The following is a 25,883-nucleotide window of genomic DNA, read 5'->3' on the forward strand; positions in this document are numbered from 1 at the left end:
AAGAAATTGCTAGAGGTTTGAATATTACCGACTTACTGATACTGCTTGTGAAGACTGTGAAACATCTTTGATAAAATCGTTGTTGAGAAGGCCTCTATAAAACTGTATATGTAGATGATGATTAAGATTTCTAAAAGTGAAGTATAGCATGCATAGAAAAAGCTAGTCTTGAGCAAACACAGAAGTGTGGGCAATAGTTACACGAGGGAGTGGGAGATTGCTTATGTGCACCTACGCCGTCTAATTCCCTGTAATATCCATCTGCTGTTTTTAATGGGGAAATACTAAGAATGGAGGAGGGGCACACCCGGCGGAAACAAAACAAGCAAGAATCCTCTCAGGGGATCCTCTTAGGTGACTTTTCACACTTTAAGAATCAATGATCTCTTCAGCCCAAGTCCTGGTGAACCCAAGAGGAAGTCACCGCCATGGTGGACCTTTTTGACGCGTGAGAAAGGAGAAGTTGCCCGAGGGCATTTTAGAGGATGGCCTGATGGGAGTCTGGGTAGAACCTTTTAACAATATGTCGAGATCATCATACAATGCAGGAAAGAGGAAAGCAGAAAATAACAGCGAGGCAGGTGTAATATCAGGGCCAGGATCGCCGTCATGGGAGATGTACAGAACAAAGATGGGGAACTTCAAGGGACAAAGAAGGTAAGCAAACACATCAACACTCAATGCCAGCACGAGGCTCTAAGGTGAAGAAAGTGCAGGCACCCTCACAGAAGAACACATGATCCTTTACAACCCTCTTCACGTCCAAAGTCCTCCACACACTTTGGTCCCTGATGTCCGCCCTGGAGGGTGACAATGAGTCATCGGCCCAGGAACCTGAAAAGTTCTCCTTCAGAGGTCAATAGTGTTCTGTGAGCCTCCCAATCCAGATGACTGATTTCACCTGTGAAAACAAGAAGATGGTGAACTCAGAATAAGTTTCACGGCTCCACTCTCTGGCAGCATAGGCGTTTCAAAATGGGCTGGGGAGAGGTGTGAGCAGGCCACCACAACCAAGAGGTTGGCTTTGCAACACTAGTTGTGTTTGTCTGGGGGTCTAACCCTGTGAGCTATGTGAGGTTCACTGAGCAAGATCCAAGTCATCCCCTCTAGGTGAAGTCTCAGAGAACCAATAAGGACGTTATTAGCTTAGCTTTTGCTCCATTAACCCAAAAAGATAGAATAGGCAAGTTGAAAACTAGAACATTTATTCAGTTTTCAAATGACATGCAAAGGATCATCAAAAGCTTGCTTTCTTTTTCAAGAAGAAAGGGAAATGATGTATCCAGGAGCCCATTCTTTGGAAAACAGGCTAGCCCCAAGGACCTTCCTCCTTCCCCGCTCCACTCCCCACCCCCATGAGAGAGGATGCCTACTTGAGTCTTGCTCTGGAGTCTTCTAGCCATAGTGTGGGAGAACAAAAAAAACAAAAAACAAAAAACAGGCACAAGGGGATGGACCAAAGACTGGCCTAGGGTGAAGAAAGAAGTGTCAGACACCTGTCTGCCTGCCCAACCCTGACCTGTCCCAACTCTCACCCTGAGGCTGACTTTCTCTGCCCTGTTCATATTTTCCCAGGGAAAGGTAAGGAATCCTGAGCCCTCTAGATAAAGAAGCACTGAGAGACTTGTCTGAGCCACTTAGGACTGACACTCAATCAAACTCTTTCTTTTTATTTATTTATTTATTAAAGATTTCTGCCTCCTCCCCGCCACCGCCTCCCATTTTCCTCCCCCTCCCCCAATCAAGTCCCCCTCCCTTGTCAGCCCGAAGAGCAATCAGGGTTCCCTGCCTGTGGGAAGTCCAAGGACCATAGCGGTCAATGAGGACTACTGAGAACTCAAGTCAAACTCTTTCTTAAGGGTATGAATATCAAGAAAGAACTTACCTAGAAGTAAAAAGAATACAAAGATGGCATTTGACAAATTCATTGTTTCAAAAGATGTCACCAGGTGAAAGTCATGGGATATATGTTTCCTTTTCTGCCTGTGTGAGTATATGCATTAGTGTTTGTTATTCTGTGTGTGTATGTTAATGCCTGTTAGTATGTGTATTCATATGTTAGTATGTTTGTCAGTGTATGTTAGTGTGTTATTGTGTGTGTTAGTATATGCTAGTGTATTAGTATATGTATTAGTGTGTGTTCACGTATATTGGTGTGTTTCAGTATGTGTATCAGTGCACAGGCTGCACACACCAGCACATGGTGCACACATACAAGAGTAAGTGTCACACCCTTAAAGGTCATTTTTATCCACCCTTTCATTACTTCTGATCATATTAACAAAGGCCAAAGCTAAGTGCAGGGTAGATGGGTGGGAGGCCAGTCTGTTTGCCCATCTCACAGCCAAAGCGCTGAAAGGCAGGCTGAGATCAGAGCTTTCTGGGTGGGTGTACTAGTACGGATTTGAACTTTTGGTGATTATTTCAACTCTTTAATCACATTTAGATTTATTTTATCATTTGAATTGTTTTGTTTGCTCCTTCCTGTTTTTTTTCAGTTCATACATTAAGAAAAAACTGTTTCAAAATCCGAAGTGTAGTGTAGTGATATTTCATTTGTATTTTAATAAATAAAACTTGCCTTTTGATCAGAGAGTAAAACAACCCTATTGGTCAATCTTACAGACCAGGCAGTGGTGACACACAGCCTTAATCCCAGTAGCCACACTAGTTTACCACAGAAACCGGGTGGTAGTGGTGCACACTTTTAATCCCAACTCTAGAGAGGAATATAAAACGGGAGGCGATAGCTCTCAGAAACAGTCTCATTCTGAGATTCCTGGAGAAAGGATTGCCATTTCAAACTGAGGTGGAGGTAAGAGCCAAGGGCTGGCTATTTTTGCTTTTCTGAGCTTCAGGTTGAACCCCAATATCTGTCTCTGGGTTTTTATTAATCGTGCTACAGTGCAGTGTATTTTAAACTTCAACTTTTTAAATTAAACATCATTGTGAAGGTGTCAAAATGGGTTCCCCCTGAGTACTCAAGGCCTGAATTCTTCAGCACATTCAGGAAATGGCACTCAGCTTTCAGATCCTATCAGGTGTGAATCTTCCATACTGGAGGTCTGTAGATATGAGCTGTGACTGCCAGGACTCCAGGAACACAGATGAATGGCCAAAGACACAGGATTTCCCTGCAGCATGACCTCTCTGCAGAGGGGAACCCTATAGTTCAAGTACTTACTGCACGTAAGTAAGGGTCAGGGCAAAGGGCGGCACAGGAGACCTGTGTCAAAGAATAGGACGAGGGATGAGCTCGAAGGACCAGTGTGAGGGGCACAATAAGGGGCCAGTACAAGGGGTCAGTGTGAGGGCTCCACATGAGGGTGCCAATGCTAGACATGAACGCGAGAGGCCAGCATTAGGGGCCAGGGTAAGATGTCAGCGCAAGGGGCTAGCACATCGCAATTCTGACCCTTCTGCCACACTCTGTCAATACTAACGGAGCAGGCAACTCCTCGCTGTGTCTCTATTCCTTACAGTTTACCTGTAGACTAATGGAACAGCCATAATTGTGTTCCTCTCTCCCCTCCTCCCTATGCTCCTAAAATGTTCAACATTTGGCCTCAGGATGTGGACCGGTTCTGGGAAAACATGATTAAAGCAAATGGCGAGAGGCTGGAGCGAAGCCTTGAGTTCAATTTTGCCAGTGGATTGAGTTCCACGTCACTGTGCAAATGAGCTGTTGTCACAACCATCCCATGCCTCACTGGAACCATTTTCATTGGCAAAAAGGTGATCAGCCTACCTACACCACAGTAATAGACATAAGAAACTGTGAGAATAAGGAACATTTTTTTCCACAAAAATTCCTACGATAAAGCATTAAGGAAGAAAAAAATAGCAAATATTAGGTCAGTATGACCTCATTCCAATATGTGAAAATGGCTACAGGGCTGGCAAGTGTTACACAGACCCTGTAGGCTATCTGTGCCCTAGAGCCACACTCCAGGAGGGTCCTGAGGAGGAACTTCCACATCTTTGTCTCTAGACTACAACTTATTTGGTTTGTTTTGTACAGTGCTTTATTGTCAAAGCTGATAACATATGAAAATAAAACAAGTGGGAAAACCACCACAATTTGAAAACTATCCTTAAAACACCGACATTTTTAGAGCAAAGAAGAAAGACGTTAGCCAACTCACCTTGTCATGCCTTGATTTCTCCTCACGAACGTTCCTTCATGCAGCTTATTTGATTTTGCTAGCAATCTCTTTCAGGAGACCTTTGAGATCGTTAAGCTTGGGAAGGGAGAGACATGGAACTCAGTCTTTGGACAAATTTCCAACATTCCATTTGAAATGACAAGTCCGTTAACCAGTAAAGAAAACCCGGGGAAGGCAGGTGGACCCTGCCTATTGCTAACGTATGGTCAGCGGTTACCAGACAAACCAACATCAGCTTCATGAAATGCACGTCCAAAGGGTTTCCTTCCTCCTAGACCGACAAAGGATGACAGCACAGGAGGAATGTGTGCAAATGGGCACAGACACTGCTAGTAGATATGAAGGAAGTTTTGCTATATAAAAATATGTTGCTAATAAAAATTATGAAGATACTAGCAAGACATGACGGTATGCCTCCTAACACATAACCAGTAAGCTCCAAAATACAACTTACATAATTGATTCATAAGATTACTCTGCATATTATATGAGGTCTGTGGCCTCATTTTAAGCCATGTGCCACCTTAATGTCCTTTATAAAAGCACATGGACAAGTTCTAATTTCTGTAGAGTCGACTCCCAGCTTCCTGGGGTGGGGGCGGGGGACATGTGCTGAAGTTGGGCCCGGTTCCAGTGTGAGCCTCTTCCTTTAATTAATTAAGAAAGAAAGAACAAAGAGAAACTGTGGTAGCTAAAGTCTGCCTCATTGAAAACAGCACAGTGAGAGGCCACTTCTAGGCTTCAGGTCAGCAGTGAATAACTTTGTTTTCAGTTATAATGAGGTGGAAAAGAGTTCTGTTTCTCCCCCAGGGGATTTTGTTACTAGTAAAATGGTATGAATAAGCCACTTCAAGGAAAGCACAAGACTCTCTGAGCAAAAGAAGTGACACAGAGAAACAAAAAGGAAATACGCAAAACTAAGAGTCAGTTTTGTGAAAAGGTAAACAGAACTAACAAATCTGTAGCTAGACTTCAAGAAAAGCTGTGTCTGTTGGAGTGGTGTGCAGACTTAAAGAACCAGGGGCTGCTCAGGCCTGGATCTTCCTCAGATGTGGGGAGAACACAGTCTAACAGGCGCCTGCAACGAGAGTGATGGGCAGACAGGTATAAGCTGCCCCTGGCTAGCCAAAGGCCACAAAGGCACCTGCCAGCACATACAAAACTCCTGCTCCAGGGACAGGCTGATCACAGGCCACCAGGCCACATGCCAGATAAAATAGGTGTCTCATGAAATAAACACTCCATCCAGTCCTCTTCATTTCCCAAAAGGGCAGCTTGCTAGCCACGGTGGTTCTAGAACCTTGCTTAGCCAGGGGCTTCTCTAGATTCATACAACCTAAGGAGTCTGAATAGAGATCATAGAACCCAGGGCCTGTAAGATAGCTCGGCAGGTAAAGGCACCTGACACCTAGCCTGGTGACCTCAGTTCAATCCCCCATGCCTACATAGGCAAAGGAGAGAACCAGACTGTAAGAGTTGTTCTCAGATCTCCACGCCACAGTGTGCCATGTGCACCCACCTATAAAGCTCAAACAAACTAGGAGCAAACAAGGAGACAGAATCGGCCTCAAAACCTTTCTAACAAAGAACAGCTCTGGAGCAGAGAGGTGGCTTCACAAGAGAATAGCTACCATCTGACATTTAAAGGCGAACAAATGCCAATCCCATTTAGACTCTCCCAAAACAGAAGAGGGCCTGCTTTCAGACTCCATGTATGAGGCCAACATTACCCCAGCTCCAAAGTCTGATAAAGACAATGAAGGGAACTCCAGGCCAACATCCCAGTGAATAAAGATGCAAAAACATCAATAAGATATTGGAACTCAATTCAAGAGCACATCGAAATGACCACGCACCACAACTAAGTGACCTGTTCCCTGGGATATGAGACTGGCTCTGCATGCCAAGCAGTGGTGGTGGTGCACACCTTTAATCCAGCACACAGGAGGCAGAGGCAGGCGGACCTCTGTGAGTTCAAGACCAGCCTGGTCTGCATAGTGAGTAACAGCACTGCCTGGGCTTCAAAGAGAAACCCTGTCTTGAAAAACAGATAGACAGACAGATAAAAGGACAAAGGACAGTTCAGCAAACGAAAACCAATGGGTGTGGTAAGCTATGAACAAAATGGAGGACAGAGTCAACATGACCCATGCATTGAAGGCAGAAAAAAACTCTAGATCTGCTTCACAATACAAACTTAAGAAGATAAGGACTCTTAGACACAATAAAGACTATGAAGAAAGAATCCTAGCACCATATCCAATACCCCACCATCTCTAGTATCTTCAGACAAGACTGCTCACCCTTGCCACTGTTATTCTAAACAGTGTTGGGAGTTGTAGCCCATGTGATCAGGTAAGAAAAGGAAGTAAAAGCTATCTAGATCTGTTTGCGTGGGGTATTAAGTAATGTCTTATAACAAAGACTTCACCAAAATCCTTTCCTGAAAAAAACAATGGAACGAATTTATTAAAATTGGTGTCCCTGTTATGGAAAACAATACAGAAGTTCCTGGAAACATTAAAACCGGCCTTGCTACCCCACTCCTGGAACTCAGCTGAAGAGCTGATGTCAGGAGGATGAGGATGAGGTAGCCCATGTTGACCTGTTCACTGCAGCACCAGCTACAGACACAGAAACAACCCAAGAGTCAGGCAACAGATTGACAGGTAAAGAACAATGTGGTTCATGGACACCGTGGAGAACAGTTTCACCCTAGAGGAAGGAAGGAAACCCTACATCTGCAGGGACACAGGTGGCCCAGATGGCACTGTGCTGAGTAAAATAAGCGAGGCACAGACAGGCAACCCCTCCCATGTGATCTCACTCACATCGTCAGCCTAAAATAGTCAGAAGGGTTAGGGAAGGGAGGAATATGAAAGGATCTGAACACGGAGGTGAGAATGACCGCTATTATACTGTATTCATATGCTAATATCCATTGAGACATTAACATCGTTTACATACATGAGATGTGCTGAGATCATCAGTCTTACAGCGAATCCTAGGACACATGCAGATAGTAACTATGCGAGTATGTAAATTAGCTAGGCTGGATTGTGGTGTTAATTTTGCAACGTATACATGAATCAAAATATCTAACTGTATACCTCAAATATATTGAATTTGTGTCAATGATATCTCAATGGAGCTGTTCAAAAATAAAGTCATAAAGGAAATAAAGGAAAGCAAAAATATGCTAAATTCTTGCTCTAGAAACAAAAATTCAGAACAAAATCCCCAGATTTCTATGAGTGGAAAGGAGGGAATTTTGGTTGTTCAGAGTGGGAAGAGGACAGAGAAGGTGACAGAAAAGGAGGTAGAGGCAGCAAGACAGCTCGTGGGATGCGGGCGGCTCTGCACTATGTGGATAGGGCTTCCAACGCTGAATTGTGGCAATCATTTTACAATGTATACATGCATCCAAACACCTGGCTGTATACCTTAAGTATATTCACAGCGGCAGAAGCTTGAGGGAGCTCGTCACATCACATCCACAGGAAGAGAAGGGAGAATGAACGCATACATAACCTCAGCTCATTTCCTCTGTTCTTATGCAGTCTAGGACCCAAACCCAGGGAACGGTGCCACGCGTAGTGGGACGGGTCTTCCTACATCCACTAATGTAATTAAGACAATCCCTTACAGACGTGCCCAAAGGATAACCTGATCTAGACAGTTGCCCACTGAGACCCTCTTCCCAGGTGATTTTAGATTGTGTTAAGTTGACTTAAGTTAAATCTAATGGAAATAGCACTTCTGGGCTCTTCTACACGAGGGCTGGGAGCTTAAGAAGCAATTCTGCCCCAGTCCCCCCGCTCTTAGGCGAGTTGTGCAGACAGCTGAACAGAACCATGTCTAATTTTTTTTAAAACAGTGAATGCCTTCTTTTGTTTTCTGACCACCCTATAGCTGAAAACTTAGAGATAAAATAAATGCTTCTGGAACTCCGGGCCATACCTTTGTATCCAGTTGTCTAAACCGATGCCTCATCCTGCAAGGAAATCAGAAAATAAACTAAGAGAAAGAGTCGGGGGGGGGGGCTCTTTGGCCCTGTTTTCATCTTTCAAAGGATGGAAGGCAGATTGTGTACAGTCTCCAGTTTGGGCTCAGGCCAGCATCAGCTGCACTGATCTCTCTGATTTTCTTCCTCATCTCCAAGCAAAGCAGAATTCCTTTCTCAGCCCAATTAGACAGACGGAAAAGTCATGCGTGTCCTGCTGACAGGAGTGGTGAAAGCTGACTCAGAAGATCTGCCTTCCTCCACATCCAGAATACGGAAGTCTAGAATACAGGCATCCATGCTGTCTCAAGAAAAAGAGCAGGCTGTACCCTTTGGTAGTTGTGTGGATTCTAGCGAATAGATTAGTTGTTCTCATATTTACTCCGACTGGTTAGAGTAGATTTGGAGGTGTGCTAAACTCTTAGAAAAAGTGAAACACAGGGATTTATAAAAGGTCGCTAGGTCACATAGGGATTTATAAAAGGTCACTAGGTCACATAGGGATTTATAAAAAGTCCCACACAATTTAAAAATGATAGCACTTCCCAGAGATAACTTGTAACAAGCCACCTTCTACCTCTGTTGTCCAGCTTTGCAGAGACAAATGTGTCGGTAGTTCCTGCAAGATAATACAATTACCCATGACCTCTGGGTCTTCCTGGAACTCACTTCTGCAACTGTGGCTCTTGTTTCTTGGCGCTATGGGTGCTAATGTCTATCCTTCTTTCTCCTCATCTTCTTTTGTTTGGTTGCTTGATTTTTTAAGACAAGAGTTTCTCTGTGTAGACCGGGCTGTCTTGGAACTCACTCTGTAAACCTAGCTGGCTTTGAACTCAGAGATCTGCCCGTCTCTGCCTCCTGAGTGCTAGGATTCAGGGCATGCACTACCACCCAACTCAGCCATTAAAGGCTTAGCTCAGATCTCAGTGCCTTGAACACAGGACATTTCACTGTCCCAAGAGAAAGATAGAGCCTCTTGGGACCCCTTTCTATCCCATGTTCTTTAGGGGAACAATCAGATTAACTGAGGTGTGATCTCTGCCTGTGTTGAGGGAGTGGCTGGCATATGTCTAAGTATTTGTCATCTACAATTGCTTCAGTAGTACTGTCACTGGCCAATGGAAACACGCCTTACTGAGCATGCTCAGATAAGCTGTCTCTGTCCTTCCAGTTTATATATGCAAAGGGTGCCTTGTTACAGAAGTGAGTGACTGACGTACTCCTCTGAGCTGTCGTTGGCTTTCGTGTTGATCTTGACAAGGTAATTCTCCTTCATGACACCTTCCCATGCCAATGTCTCATTGTCCTCATTTCTGAAACCTGAAAGAATGAGAAAAGAAAAACACTCAGGTTGTCTCGTTTGCCTCCATTTCCCAAACCAACGCCTGCCAGGCAGGCATCTGAGAGACTCTGGGACTAAGACAGTTAGATTGATCTCTAGCAGTAGACCTGACTACCGTCTCTTACCAGTGACAGAGGCAGAGCGATGGAATATTAACAGATTTATCAGCAAGAATGAAGGTGGGCGCTGACTGTGTGAATGAGGAATGTAATCGTTATTCTAAACAGAGATCCCTTTGAAACTTGCCTGTGTCTTTTGAGACTCAGATCACTCCACTCATGATTTGGGTGCCCACGTTTGGTGAGTCCCTCTCCTCTGCTTTGATGACATGGAAACACTAAGCCATTTGGTTGGACATTTACTTCAGGTTTTGAACTCCCAATCTAAAGTCAGGAGTTTTATAGAGGAGGGCAATCCGATGACATTGATTCTACTCTGAGACAGGTGGTCTGGGAGTGGACCGTGAAGAAAGCCTTACTTCCAATCTTGCCCTTTCCTCTAAGCCAGGGCCAACTATACAAACTAGCCTGGGACTTGTTCCAGGGAGATTCTTACTTCAATTTCTTACGGTGTCTGGGCCTTTCGGATGGAGGCCAAATGAAAAACCACATCATCAAGATAATTAATGTTTGCAATGGACACCAAACTCCAGAAGTTTATGGGAACAGGAAAGAGATGTTTGTGTAAGTGGCTGCACCATAGTTGAAATAGATTTGTGGTTTGTTTATTTGGTCAGGTTTCTTTCCTTATTTTGTTCATTCATTCTTTGTGTCTGTCTGTCTCTTTCTTTCTTTCTTTCTTTCTTTCTTCTAACACAGGGTTTCTCAATAACTGCCCTGGCTATCCCTGGAACTCACTTAGTAGAACAGGCTGGCCTCAAACTCACTGAGATCAGCCTGCATCTGCCTCTGGAGTGCTGGAATTAAAGGTGTGTACCACCAAACCCAGTAATTTGTGTGGGTTTTACCCTAAACTTACCGTTTAAATGTGTGTATTCTCATGTTAGAGTCTACAAACTCTAACACCTTACCAGACTGAAAAAAAAAATTAATTGGAGATCAGAGTAATACGTGAGTGACTGGATTTGAGAAAATACCAAAATCAAACATGCCTTTATCTTTAAATGGCTGTTATTACTTTTCAAAACAGTTCCTAACCTATTTCCTTTCAAGTGCATTTTCGAGTAGTTTACAGTGTCTTTCCTTCAAAGTAAATCTTCGAGCTCAACAAGATTGAAGCTCCTGGACACCAGCAGCCAGAACAAGAACGACAAACAGCCAACAAAAAATGGCCAGCTTCCTTAACAGTGAGAGAGAGGCTAGGTGAAATGGTGGCCTGGCATTTTCACCAAGTGTACTGAAAAATTGGCAGACTCTGAAGTCCATATTTGTGCCAGCAAAAATATGTAGAAGCACCCACCCATCTTATAAAAAAGAGCCCATCCATCATTACAACTTAAGAGAGGATGAGAAGGTTGTGGGAGACATTACCCAAGAATCAGAAATAATACATATTCTTTATCTAGACATTTTCTTCTAGAATTAATATGAAAATGATTCATGTTCTCAAAAATGCACATATACCACTTTTTACACTTTTTATCACAACCTCATATATTACTGAGAATCAAACTAGGGCCAGGAGAGACAACTCAGTTGTTGTGAATGTTAGCTGTTCTTCCAGAGGATCTGAGTTCAGTTCCAAGCATCCATGTCAGGCAGCTCACAACCGCCTATCACTCTAGCTCCAGGGGCATCAAGTGCCTTTTTCTCTGCAGGCACGTGTGTGTGTGTGTGTGTGTGTGTGTGTGTGTGTGTGTATCTTTCTGAAGAGCTTAACCAAACTACATATTTAACAATAAGGGCTTGGTTAAGTTAACTATGGTATATCCATACACTAGAATATCTCATAGTTAAAATTCTTAGCATAGACATTATTTGTTTATAGGTCTAAACATGTTTATGATGCATCATCAGCTGTATAAATGAATCAATTATTCTATTAATTTTTCTTTACTATACTCCAGGCAATATACATTCCCACAGAAATCAATAATAACTATTGATATTTATCTCTGGATGCTGGTCCTATCTGCCCTCAATCCTTACTTGTGCTTTCCTGTATTTTTCAAATGTTCTATAAAGAGTCTATATTGCCTTCCAAATGAGAAAAGAAACAATAAATTTTCTAAAAATACAATTACCAACTTGAAGGTATTATCAAACAAGGGGGGATAAAAAAAGAAAGAAAGTTTGGAGTCTGACATTCTAAGAATTATTTGAAAAAAGTCTTATAGTCTTTCCTCTAAAGAAGGGCAATTTCAAAATTAATGACCTCCCCATCATTTGGAAGCAAACACAAAATATGCTTCAGGAATGAGCTGCCAGCTGGAGTCCTTGGGAGAGGCAGAGTGCTGTGGTCTCTAGAATTAGTCCTCTGCAAGAGGCAGCAAGGAAGCATGGAGTGACTCAGCTGGCTGGAAAGTCTCTGGTGAGGGAACAGGGCTCTGGCTCCATCATCAGCACCACTAAGGAGAGGCGCCCTGTTTCTTAGTGTCCTCCTGGGAGTAAGATCTGTTCAAAGAGGACAGGTACCATTGCTTCTTCCAACCGTCCATAGAGCATCTCTCTCCCAGTGTCTCCCTGGGGAGATGGATAAATAACAAGCATTTGTGACATACCTGTTTGCTTCCTGATAATGAAACCTATTGGCTGGCTAGTTGGGGCGGGGGGGGGGGGGGCGTCCGTTTCTAGCTGATGTTCTTATCTTGCCTCATGTGATGCATTTTGTCCTCCTCCTTAAGCTGAGTCTGAAGCCAGGAGATGATCTCCCTTCCTGACACTGAGATCCCAGGCTTAGTGTACTAGATCCCGAGAGAATGGACCTTTATTTCATCCAGTCCCCAAAAGTCGATGCCCAACCTGAGTCAATGTGATGGACAGTTCTATAGAACATTCATTCCAATTCCAGAAAATAATGTTAGACTCTGCTTTCGTCTTTATCCTGAGTCCAAGCCATCCTCATTGCAACAAATACAAGTGTGTGTATGTGTGTGTATGTTCATCTGCTCATGTAGGCTATGTGTACATAACCTGTGTACCTTTGCACATGTGTGTAGAAACCAACAGACAAACATTGGGTGTTTTCCTCAACCACTGTCCAGTTTTTTGTTTGAGACAGTGTCTCTCAGTGAACCTGGGGCCCACTGATTGGTTATATCTGGCAAGCAAGCTATAGGAACCCTCCTGTCTCTGCCTCCAGCAATGGAATTACAGGCATGCACCATGATGTCTGACCTTTTACATGTGTGCCAGAGATTTGAACTCAAGTGCTTACACTTGGGAGGCAAGGCTTTTGTCAATGGAGCCATCTCTCCGGCTCTTCTTCCTCATTATGACTTTTATTCATTGTCCAAAGAAAAAAAAATTGTGTAAGCCTTTCTAGGGCTTGGATTTGCCTCTCAGTCTTCTCCCAGATCCTGTAGACACTCTCATCTACATGATCTCAGGAAGGAGCCAAACCGAGACCTAGGCATGCCATTAAATGCCTCTGATATTCGGACATGGCTTTTGAGGACATTCAGCTTCTAGACCTGCATTAGCAGTTCCCACCCTGAACATGAAGACTTCCACTCTTTCAGTTAGTAATGGCTCAGTTTGTTTTCCAAGACAAAACAATGGGGAGAAAGACAGCCACTTATCCAAACTGTCAAAATATTTTCATCAAGAAAGACAACCACACATGTGCAATGGTTATTGACACCCCCAGAGTGTCATTTAATGCCTGGGATGACACTGTTGAAGCTGAGTGTGAAGATCCTTCCTGCTGCAGGCTGTTTGAGAACTGGAGGTGCCTATATATTCGGGAAGTCAGGCTGCAGGTTGGGTCTCAGGATGGGACTGGAGGTCAGCCATGAGTATCTTGCCTCTAGTTTGATGGGAAGGGTCAGACGATGACTTTCTGCACTTAAAATCTGTCATAATTGCCACCAACTACCATATCTAGGAAAGTGACATTTTTTCATTCGGAATCATAATATTTGGAATTGCATCAAAGAGAAGCGGTCAGCCCAACATGATGAGTAATCCGGTAATAGAAGTTCATATCCATTTCATCACACACCTTGTGGTAAATGACCAGAGCACCTCATATAGTCAAGCATTGTCAAAGGATAAGCCCCAGAATGGCATAGAGTTGTGACAGAGATGATGTGATGGAGACCCAGGAATACAGAGGTGCCAACAGTGTGCTGGAGGCCACGGGAGCAAATGAAACCTTCTCTGGAGCTGCATGGTGGACTGCCACCAGTGAAATGAGGGGGGAAGGACAGCCCTTCGGGAGGTCACTCTCCTCCGGTGTTCCCCAGATACCAGGCATGGAGCCTGGGGTTTGAAATTAGTCCTTCTGGGCTTTCATGTGCCTTGAGCCATTCTCCCCTTCTTAATGCTGTCCTTCCTTCCTTCCTGTGGTAGAAATATTTATCTGTCTCTGCCTCTACCCCATCACTGGACCTAAGGAGTCTGTGACTTCGATACTTGCAAAGACTCACACCTGAGTTTTCGTGCAGTCTTAGAGTTTGGATGTTTGAACAATACTGGAATAATAGTGAAGACCAGAAGAATGAAAGAAACGTGTCTTGCATTGTGAGACAGACATGAATATTTGGGGGCCAGAAGTAGAATGATACGAATTGGGTAAGTTTCCCCCCAAATTCCCATGTGTTAAAGGGTTGCCCTTCAAGATGGCATGTGGGGTGGTGGTGACACCTTCAAGAGAAGGGGCCCAGAGTGCTCTTAAGGTGATGTTGAGACCCATTTTCAAGTCACCCCCTGCTTCCTGGCTAGTGATATAAGTGATCTGCTCTGATGCAATGGAGCCACACAGCCTTGAGCTGGAATCTCCAGCACTGAGCCAAGTGAACCTTTGTTCTTTATAGGTTAATTACCTGAGCTGGGTCTTTATAGTGATAGAGAGCTGACTAATAAAAGCAACCCAAAAAGCCTTTCATTCTGTTGGCAGTATGGCTAAACTGCCCTAAAAAATAAGTTCCCAGAAGTAGTAGGGGTCAAAAAAGAAAAAGAAAAAAAGTGAGGGAGAGAGGGAAGGAGGGAGGGAGGGACAGAAGCAGAGAGTGAGGGGGGAAGGAAAAAAAGGGAGGGAAGGAGGGAGGGAGAGAGGGAGGGAAGGAGGGAAGGAAGGAAGGAAGGAAGGAAGGAAGGAAGGAAGGAAATTCTAAAACCAAAGTCCTAGCTTCATACTATTCATGAAGCCTACTGGCAAAATACCTTATTATGTTGTTATTATTATGTTTGTCCCAAAGCCATACCCAGCAGCCCTGGAGAGCTTTCTATCCCACCCTGTCCCTTGAGGCACACATTGGCTGGCCTGACACCTGACCTTCAGAGCCACACAGTGAACTGACTGTAGTGACACAGACCACACATTCACAAAAGGAGCCACCGCGCCAGAACCCGAGCCCAGCCGGAAATGAGCCACAGCTCCAGAACCAGAGCCTGGCCAGGCAACTCACTCACAGCAGGCGGAAGACTCCATGTTCTTCTCTTTGCAGCAGCATTTGAAACACTTCTTCACCACCATGTAGAAGTAAGCGAAGACGACGAAGGGGAAGGGGATGTTGAGGCGGTTGCAGTACTCCTGCACCAGGAAGTAGCGCTGGAACTTCCAGACCTGATCGTTGTTCTCCTGCACGGTGCCCACTGTGTAGCTGGCAGGGGAGAGGGAAGACACAGCTTAGCCATCTGCACTGTCCATTGCCCCATTAGCCTATGATGGTAAGACGGCTGGGCAGTCAGCCACGTGGTGGCCTAGGCCAGGCAGGAGGGAGGCATCCATGTTGATACCACAGCCAGGACAACTTGGTGTACGCCACCCGCTGACCTCAGTGGGGAATCTAGCTTTGGTTCCCTTTTCTTTTTTGTTTTGGATCGCACAAGAAAAATGTCCAGTGAACTTCGAAGTGATCTTGATTTACAAACCTTTCAATGATAACCTTTGCTCATCAAACTATTATTGTGCTAGTTACAAAGAGGCCAGTGAAGGCAATTCCCTCAGGAATATTTTATCACCATTATGTGTCTAATTGAAACAATCTGGAGAGAGTTTGTTAGCATTTCTCAAGAGCCTTGGACAAAACACCAAAATGGCTGTTCCTAGGATGCCCAATGGCTGCCCCTAGCATGGCCGCCCCTCATGGCTAGGGAAGGCTGGGGTACAAGATTCGGCAGGAAAAGGGGAGAAAGCCTCTAGGAAAAGCTGTCACCAGGGACTGTCATCTGGGAGCTGCACAGATTCCAGTTACAGACATACACAGTTATATTTGGAAAGGAATTTTGAGGATTGCCCTGTGGTGTGTCCAGAAGGGCAGATCTGACTCTGTGAACTGCAGATGAAGGGACACTGGCCCACTCGAGCAAGCGCTCTGGCAGGGCTTGCCCTTCTCCCCAGCTCCCTCTGCCTTGCTAAAGGTCATTTTCCTTATTTGGTCAATCCTTCCTTCTGAGGCTGACTACCAAAGTCCAGCAATCAAAATCCCCCTTTGGTTCACCTTATTAACATGTCTAATTAAAATTAAACACCTTGTCTTAATGCAGGCTTCCCGTTGTACCTCTATAAGCTGCCATGAAAATGGCATGTCTGTTTCCCCCCTATCCCCAGGCAATTCTTTGCCTTCCAGGACAAATACAGCTCACCCTTCTCCCTTGTTCCCTTCCCCTTCTCTCTCATCCTCCATCCCCTGTCTTTGTCCCTTATCCCTGTCCTCTGTCCCTCTGGGGCAAATAAATCTCCTTTGTGCTGAGAACTTGGTCTTGGGGGTCCTGAGTCAATCTTTTTCCCTTCCGGGAACATGCGGAAATTAACAGAAGCACAATTTCTGGAAACCAAGATGAGAAAGAGCTGTCTCTCTCCACCCAAGGAGCAATGCTGTCTCGTTGACTACGAAGATTACAAGCCAATCAGTTGGCGGTGCGCAGCTCTCTCTGCTGCTGTTGGAGTTAACAGAGCTAAGAACAAGGTGGCCACTTATGAGTCCATCCACAGTTTAGAAAAGTCATACAAACGTTTCATCTGAGCAAGTCAGCTCGGGATCATGTGTCTTTGGGTAGAGTACATACTACTTGGGGTGAGGTGGCGTTCAGCAGCTGCATTGTGGGAACTAAGCAGGCAAGAATTCACACCCATTTCTAACACTTGATAAGGTGTCAGAAAGCTGGATGGAACTCTCTGCCAGACTCCTCAGAGTTCCAGGAGCTGTGAGCACCGTGAAATACACAACACGACAGCCCAGAAGAATCTGAAAGGCACAGTTTGGAAAACGGAAAAGGAAAACATTTCCAAAAAAAAAAAAAAAAAGTCTCTTAATGGAGACACGGACTCTCAGTTTTCTAACCAGAAATACATTTTCCCATTTCTTTAATTTTGCTGCGCACCAAAAAACTCACTTTGATAACTGTTTCTTTCCCTGTGTTGAACTCGGCAATAGCAGGACAGTGGTGGGAAGAGGATGTGGCAACTGATTACCAGCCTGCAATGTTTTTTGCTTAATGTAAAAGTTTATTTTTTTTTTTAAGGAACCTTAAAAAGTTTCATCATTTTGACCCAGTGACTTCACTCCTGGAAGTTCAAGCTAGGGACAGGAGGTAGTTAAAAAAAAAAAAACTACACAGAAATAGACACACACACATGGCTCCTCATACGTAGTAGGGAGAGACACCTGTGCCCCTCACCTACGAGGAAAGAACAACCTGCACATTCAACACCAAGAGCACACCTGGGTATGGATGATGAGCGTAATTTCATTATGCAACCGCTGAAATCAGGTTTATAGATAATTTTTCTGCTTTGGAAAAATTGTCTGTGTTAAGTGGAAACAACGAGGCTCAAACTCATACTTTCGGGACAGTCTCCCCATGTAAATCATGACTCCGGGGAAGAGTGGCATCTCCAGTCTCCCAGCTGGGCTCGGTCCTCCTGACCTTCCACTTCCCAGCACCACGTAAGAAGTCTGCGTGCTGCACATAATTATGATGCACATAATTACGATGTCAATTTTGCGTTCTACCCATAACTCTTTATAGTAATGATGTTCAAGTTCTCAAAACACCCATGCTATAAAAGAGAAAACACTTTTCAATAAACCAGGAGCTGGTCTATTGATCTATTTGGGCTCTCCTATAGTTCAAGCACCTCCAGCTCACTGTGTAGCTGAGGATGATCTTGAACTTTTCATCCTCCTGCCTCCATCTCTCAGGGCTTGATTGCTGGCATAAGCCACAAATACCTGGCTTATGTGATGCTTCAGACCCAATACAGAGCTTTATACCTGCTAGGCAAGCACTCTACCATCTGGGCTCCATCCCCAGTTCCTATAGGATGCTGTTCTAGGCAGCCTATTCATGCTGATTAATTTAATATGTAAATAACTCTAAGTCCTGCTATCATCTATGATAAACAGATTGGGAAACTGAGGCACAGAAAGAGCACACAAATTGAAGCGTTGAAGCTGGGATTTGGCCTAGCAATCTATTTCCGAGTCTATCCTGCATCAGTCGAGCAAAATGTGTGGTGTTATGATAGCTTTCCTCTGTTTCCAAGGGGTTTAAAGGGATGACTTGTCACTTTGGGTTAACTACAAAGTGGTTGACAATTTGGGCAGTATGCATTTTGAGCACAATGAAGCCTCTGAAGTTTAGAAACCCACGCTTATTGACTACCCGCATGCATAAGCTCCCTAAGGCATGCCAGCGGCTGCCTGGCTAATCCTTTCATCTACGTTTCAGAGTAGAAGTTTTAGGTACAAAGCAAACAGGACTGTGGATCCAGAAGATGTATCTAATAGCTCGCCTGGCATTCCTTCCCAATGTAGGTCAGGTTGCTGGGAGGCTAATGCTCCGTCTGCTGTCATTACCATCTCCCCTGGTCCTCAGCTGGCTCTGCTCTCTACAAAGAACAGCAGCCTCATCTGCCGCAGCAGCGGCTCAGATCTACCGAAGCACCCAGATTAGTGACTCTCGGTCTAAGAACCTGCCAGAAGTCACAGCCTTCTGCCTTCTGCCAGAAGCCCTAAAAGCACCTCATGATTTCACACAGCCATTCCCAAATGGATCCCGATTGCTCCAAACTCAAAAACCAAAACAAAAGCCACTGCATCCACTTTGAGGCATCAAATGTTGTTTTTGGATGTTTCCTACAAAAGACATTGCTATGTCTGGATGAAGTGGGGAGCTTTACAATGCTCACGGCACGTTAAGAAGCACAAGTGCCTCCCTCCTGTCCTCACTCTGGGAGCTCCGAGAGAAACGCTGAAGAAAGGCCCTCTGGGGGTGAGATTTGTGCCTTGGCTGAACTGGCCATTCAGACTCAATGAAGCATGTTTTATGTTCTGCAGATCACGTAGGGCAGGAACTGACAGAATGAAGCCATTTGCGACCTTTTGCTTGTTTCTGCACAGCCTGAGAAAGACTGGGAAGAGCAAAGAAGTCCAGGCCGGGACAAGCCATCGGGCATCATTTTTTCTTTGCGTCCTTTTGGCGCAAGCCCTTCTGGAGAAGCGCTGCAATCCCTACCTCTGAGGTAGGCAGGAGGGCCCACCAATCACAACTTTGCCTTTGTGCTATCATTCTCCACCTCAAGAAGCCTGCGCATCACTGTTTCACTTCTTTCCCTGGAGAACCAAATGTCAAGGCCCTTCCGATCAGAACAGCAATTTCTTCTGTGCCCCGTGGGCAAGATAAACCCTGGGAACAGCACTTCTGATAAATGATGAAAACCCACGTTTACCTATCATGAGGGAGCTAGATGAGCACCTAAAAGCCAAGGTCTACCTTCCCTGGATGGCAGCAGCTTCTAAATTTCTTTCTTTTTCTTTTATGTCCACTCCAGATTCAGTCAATCAACATGGGAGTTTTCCATGGAAGGCTGATAATTGCTGATAATTGAGGGTGGCAACAAACTGCTTTACCAAGATAATAATTTTTGTATTATTTACATGTATCCGTGTGTGTGTGTGTGTGTGTGTGTGTGTGTGTGTGTGTGTGTGAAACATAGGCCAAGTTCAGGTGCTCCTTCAGTACTGTCAACTTTTCATTTTGCTACGACAGTAACTTTGACTGACCTCAGAAACTCACGAGGTTGGCTGAGTAGCCAGGCCCTGAGATCTGCATGTCTCTGCCTCTCCAGCACCAGGATTGACAAGTGTATTGCCAGGCCTGGCTTTTAATGAAGGTCACGGACCTTGAACTCAGGTCTTCAGGCTTGCCTAGCAGGCACTGTTACCAGTTCGAGCTACCACCATGGCTCTCTGATTTTTTTTATAGTCTTTAGAAGTTAGTTTTAACATCTGTAGAGAAGTTAGATTCTGCAAAGGCAGGCCTTCTATGGCTGATGTGTGAAAATGGCTCTCAGGGACACAAGCATCAGAGTGGCTTGAAGCTAGCCTCAGTTGCACCAGATCAGACAATGCTCAGCATCTTCCAGGCCATCACTGGTCATCCGCATCTTCCTCAAGAGACCCTAAAACCTGCCCCTCCTCACCACTTCTCCGATACCCTATTAGGAAGGTATTGTCCTTGTCAGTATCTCAGTGGGTTGTATGTGGGTAGTGGCAGTGGAAGTCATCTCATAGGACCAACTGAATACCCTCTGTGGAGCAGGGCAGGAGAGAGGAGGAAGCAGAAGCCCCTTGGAGGGAGAAACTTGCTGAGATTGGAGATGTTGCTAGCCTTCGGCAGATGTTTGGAGCTCAGAGAGCCTTGTGCACAGATGAAATCCAGACGTGCATTAAAGGGGTGATATGCCATGACCACAGAGCAGAAGGATGGTGGAATGCTAACAATATTGCTATAATCCATCGTTTGTATGATGCATCATAACGCCAGATCAAAAGGAAAGTCTTTCAATACTTACAGGAGAGCCTTCTGGAACACAGAACATCTTTTTCTGGTTAGAAAGGGAGACAGAGAAGAAGGAGCTGACATGACAGATAAGGAGTTGAGGGGGAGGGGGAACCACCGTCCTCGAGGTAATAAAAAGAAGGGAGACAGTTAACAAAGGAGACTTGTTCCCCATGAATAAGTGACTCTTTAAAAGCCTTCCTATATAGCAAAAAGTCGTCACTGAAATCAAAATCATAGGAAAAAAGCCAGGAAACATTTGCTCACACCCCTAAATGGCTGAAATAACAAAGAGCCTGCAAGGCCCATGCAAACAGAACCACAGAGTACTGACAGCTACAGATACTTGAACACTGTGAATACGATGCTGATTCTGGGGATTATGAATCCAGTTTCTCCTAAATAATTCCACAAAGAGTCACAAGAATTTTTTTTTCTCAAAAAAAGAAAGAAGAAACTCACAAGATGAGTTTCTTCATACAATTAAATATGCACGAAAAGCTAGGGGGAGATTTGAGTAAGAATAATGAGGGGAGGACTTATACAACAGATGTTTTAATGACTTAAAAAAAAATCTTCAGTAATGAAAACCATTTGGTAGTAAAAACCAAAATAGAAAGAGTGATCAAATCAGAATGCACAGTCTGAAGAAAATTATAAAAACTGGATATGAAAACAACAGCAGGTTTTAGAATAAATTAAAATCCAAAAAGGCTTCTCAGCTAGATTCCTTTCTCAAAGATTTATTTTTATTCTAAGTGTATGTGTGTGAGCCTGCTTGAGTTTTTGTGCACCATGTACGTGCAGGATCCCACAGTGGCCAGAATAGGGCATTGGAGTCCCCAGACCTGGCGCTAGACACAGGTGTGAGCCACCATGTGGGGGATGGGAACTGAAACCCAGTTCTCTGCAAAAGCAGTGAACACGCTGGTGCTGAGCCATCTCTCTGGCCCTCAGCTAGACTTTCACCCAACAAGCAGCTCCTTTGGTGTGTCACGGAGAACTAATGCCCCCTCCTTCCCAAGCAGACCAGTAATGTCTAATCAGAACTGTTTCATTCCTAGAGACAGCCCTGGCTCATGGGCTCTGTGTCTGCCCAGCATGTATGTTGACATGTTTGCTGTATCCTATCCCCTTTCATCCATATGCTTCAAAACAACTAGAAGATTTGGATGGAGAGAGGGCTCAGTGCTTATGAGCAAATACTGCCCTTAGAGAGGACCCACGATCGCCTCTCATCATCCGCATTAGGTAGTCCGTATCACTGCTTGTAACTCCAGCTCCAGAGGATTAGATAACCCCTTCTGGCCTCTGTGGGTACCTCCACTCACGTACACATACCGTTCTCCTGACCACACACATACCAGACATATGCACATATTCATTATTTAAAATAAAATAAAGAGGAGGCTTAAAGCTTCCAACACAAAGAGATGATGGTGGTCTGAGAAGAAGGAGACAATACTTATCATTTAATCATTACTCATTGAACATGTGCATTCCAACATTACACCAAGAGAATAAACAGGCGTAGTGCTAGGTGCCAGTTTGGACCAGAATAACATCCATTAAGCAACTGAATTGCCATTCAGCTGAATTAAAGTAACAGTAGCTCTTTGCACTGTTTTCAAGATTGAAGACATTTTGTAAGAGGGACGGGAAAGAGTGAAGGGGGCTTTGGAATAGATCACAGAAGAGCTGACTAGATGCCACTGACAAAATAAAAGACAATAATTATAATAATCGTGATGTGGGAGATGTGGGGAGGAGCAGGCACAGAACTGACAACCCTTGGGAAAGACACCACTGATTCCATTTACCTGCCTTTCAATCAACCGTTCAGTTTAGTACGACGCTGCCATAGAGCAATGCAGCCTAGACTGAACAAAACACAGGACTTGAAATCCTCCTGCCTCAGACTCTTAAGTAGCTGGGCTTCCAGGACTGTCCTGCCAGACCTGGTGGCTACTTCCTATTTTATTATAATACGTGCCACCGTGGTAAATATTGGCAATCATTTCTTCCACTTACAGCAGGCACTTGACCTGGCCCCGCCTCTTCCCTGTGAAGTCACTGGGAGGCTGCACCCCCACAAGGGCTGGTAATGAAGTGAAGGGGCCCATACAAGGCACTTGGAAGGCAAAGCTCCATAAATATTTAGCTGAGGGAGGGAAGATTCACTCTGGCTCATGGTTTGAAGGAACACAGTCCAGCTCAACATGGTAGAGAAGGCACAGCAGTGTGAGCAGCTAGTAGCTGGAACTTCAGGTGACTTGCTCACATCTCAGAGGACCAAAAAAAGGACGAAGGTGGAAATGAGGGTATGAGGGAGAATAAGAAACTGGCACCAGAAGCAGAGCTCAGGCTTGACCCCAAAGACTCACTTCTTTTCGCCAGACCTTACTTACTAAATTGTTCTGCAGTTTCCACAAACAGTGCCACCCTCTGGGGACCGAGTGTCCAAACACGTGTGCTTGTGGAGGACAGCTCACATTTGAACAACTTCTGCCAATTTGCCTGGTGGTCAGTTTCCCCAGAGCTGCCTAGTGTTACACATGCTCATACCAGTGGGCACGCTGTATGCAATCCTGGAAACACTGCAGGCGACAGGATAGTTTCTGAGACTTGGTTATCAAGTGTGGTGCCGTTAACTCAGTGTTGGCTCTTTGGCTCCGGATGTCATTTTTAGCATGTGGTTGCTTAGGCAACATGACTTTGACATCTTCTAACCTCTGATTTTCTTTTCACGAGAAATCTGCACCTATGTTAGATGGCATAGAGATAAGTGTTCCTAATTTATCTGTCTCCTACATCACAATTATTTGGAAGCTTTAGCAGATAGCCACTCGATCATTTCCCACCTTTCAGAGGATCCAAAGGCCTGCATTAAAATGGTTATGAAAACAGTTATGCCTCTTCTAGAATCTCCCGAAGATCCTACCCTACGTATCTTTACACTAAGAGTCTCTTTACACTAAGAGTCATAGGGAACATGTATTGATTAGGTTGTGACAGGATCCCTTGGTGTCCCTTGCAGACTAGCTAGCCTCAGAACCAACATTCAGAAAGATACCACACCATAACTGGCCATCAGAACGAGAACAACAATCTGTGTGTTGCGGATTCATCCCAATGTTTATCGCCATCCTAAGGCAAATCTTAAATTACAACAGCTATATAAGTTGTGGCCAGATACATAAGTTGTGGAGCAGTTAGGTAGGTTATATACCAACTGAGGCACAACAGAACCATCAGTGAGGCTCCTCACAGCTAAAGACATGAAGATCATTCGGTTTGTTTCAGATGCCACTCCATGTATCTCTTGTGCTTCTGAGAAACTCTATGAAAGTGAGGAACTTATCACAGCTAAATAATGTGGGGCTTGGACAAAATGAAGCTTTGCAAACCCGTGGAAGCAAGCCTGTGTGTGAGGCCCCATGAGGAGCTTGGCAAGTGTTGCCCAGTAGAGGCTAAAACCAAACGGTGCCACAAGACAGCTACACCTTCCAAGTTCATGATGAATGGCACTCCTGGGACCTTTAACTTTTGGATTATACATCCGAGGTGTCATTGGTTGCTGGGTATTGGTTTGCATACGTTTGTCTTACTTAGAAAACATACACCAGGAACCTTAGAGGTGATTTGCACTGTAGCTATCATGCTAACGCAGTCAACTTGCCTGGATTTGGAATTGCCTAGGAGACACATCTCTAGCGGTGTATATGAGCATGCTTACAGAGAGGTTTAATGGGAAGAAGGCCCACTCTGAACACAGGGAGCACTAGTTCATGGGTTGAGGTATTTGTCTGAATACAAAGGAAGATGAGTAGCGGACACATTGTGACTCCCTGCCTCCCAACCCCACTCCCGTGACTTCCCACTGCAATAGGCTGTACCCTCAAACTATAAGCCAAAACAAGCCCATCCGTCCTCTCATTGCCTGTGTTAGGTGTTTTGTCTCAGCAACAAGAATGTTGTTGGTTCAGTTGCTCTCCGGAATGATGTAATCCTAAGCATTGCCTAGATTTAAGGGAGTTGGTCACATTGCTTGTTTGTGGTGTCAAATCAGTCAAACACCTTGTTGTTTTTTTTTTAAATATGGTCCCTTTAAGGCCCCCAAACACCAAAGACCACCAGGCTCCCAATGGCCTCTACTCTCCGCTCCTCAAGGTGGACATTACCTCTGCCCACACTCGTCCTGCCTGCCTGGCATAGGCACAGCCCGTAGAGGAAGTCCCTGAATGTGTGACACAGACATACCCAAACATGGCGACCAGGAGGTTGACGAGCAGGATGTTGGTGGAGAGCATGTAGATACACACCAGAGGGATGGTGATCCACTCAGGGAAGCGGGGCAAGTTGTTCTCATCCATCTCCACACACAGGGGCTTGGACTCGTTGCCCGAGAAGGTGCAGTGGGAAAAATCATATGTGGTACCTGTGGGCACAGAACCAGGAGGCCAGTGAGGTCCCTCTGGAGAAGAAGCAAGGATGGCAGCAGGCCGGGAGATGTGGAGTCAGAGTCATCTTGGGAACAATCTTCAGAGTCTCATGCCCACCAGACAGCTTACTGAGCAGCTACTGGGAAATCGTGACTTCATTAAGACCAAAATCAAAACAAAACAAAACAAAACAAAAAAAGGTGTCAACTTGACACAGACTGGAGTCATCTGAGGGAGTCTCAGCTGAGGGGTGGCTAAGGTCAGTTTGGCCATGTCTATGAGAGACTGTCTTGATGTGGGAAGGCCCAGCTCACTGTGACAAGTCCCATCTCTAGGTAGCTGGAAGAAGAGTAGACGTACAACCCAGGAAGAATTAGAAGGCTAGCTAAGCATTAACCAATGAGCAAGCTAGCAAGTAGCATCCCTCTGTGGGTCCTGCCTGCAGGTTCCTGCCTCGAGCTCGTGCCCTGACTTCCCTCAGTGAGGAATTACGGAGTGGAAGCATCGCCCTTGGTCCGCATGTCTTATCGCAGCAACAGAAACTAGAACAGGGGCTGTGATCATTTCTGTGCTCCAAGAAGCATCCAAGTTCCTCAGTTCTACAGTCAGTTTAAAGATTCAACCTGCACAAAGTCCCAAAAGAAGGAATTGGATCACCCAGAAACATCTCTGAAATGAACAGAAGGATGAGTGAGTGACAACCATGTTACTAAATGGGAAGGGACAGGTACCCGAGGCTGGCAACAGCACAAGCTAAGGTAAGTGAGACAGAGGCCTGGGAGAGGAAACTTGGCAAGGCCGCACTGCTGGCTCACCATGCTCATGATGAAAGCCATGGGCACTGTTAGAGGATGGTAATAGAAGTGATTCTCTACCAAAGGGCTGCTCTGACTGCCACACATATCAAAAAGATCCGGAGGACACAGGAGAGCTTGGATAGATGCCAGAGCATGGGGGATCAGAACATTCTGCATGGAGGTGTTGTGGGATCGTGAAATCAACTAAACCGGCTGAGCACTA

At 45.0% G+C, this 25,883-nt stretch overlaps 1 protein-coding gene across 1 annotated transcript in view; it reads right to left on the reverse strand.

Moving 5' to 3' along the window:
* Positions 1-4,190: 4,190 nt before the first annotated feature.
* Trpm8 (transient receptor potential cation channel subfamily M member 8) overlaps positions 4,191-25,883 on the reverse strand; it is a 70,711-nt gene continuing 49,018 nt past the window's right edge. The window contains exons 20-24 of the mRNA XM_041650485.1: positions 24,682-24,859; positions 15,046-15,236; positions 9,390-9,489; positions 8,127-8,160; positions 4,191-4,241 (exon numbers count right to left, since the gene is read on the reverse strand). Of these exons, the coding sequence (XP_041506419.1) occupies positions 4,191-4,241; positions 8,127-8,160; positions 9,390-9,489; positions 15,046-15,236; positions 24,682-24,859 (554 nt within the window). The remainder of the gene's footprint in view (positions 4,242-8,126; positions 8,161-9,389; positions 9,490-15,045; positions 15,237-24,681; positions 24,860-25,883) is intronic.

Source organism: Microtus oregoni, unplaced genomic scaffold (genome assembly GCF_018167655.1).
Source record: "Microtus oregoni isolate MIOR12 unplaced genomic scaffold, Mior012 000004F_ref0000308, whole genome shotgun sequence".
Classification (NCBI taxonomy): domain Eukaryota; kingdom Metazoa; phylum Chordata; class Mammalia; order Rodentia; family Cricetidae; genus Microtus; species Microtus oregoni.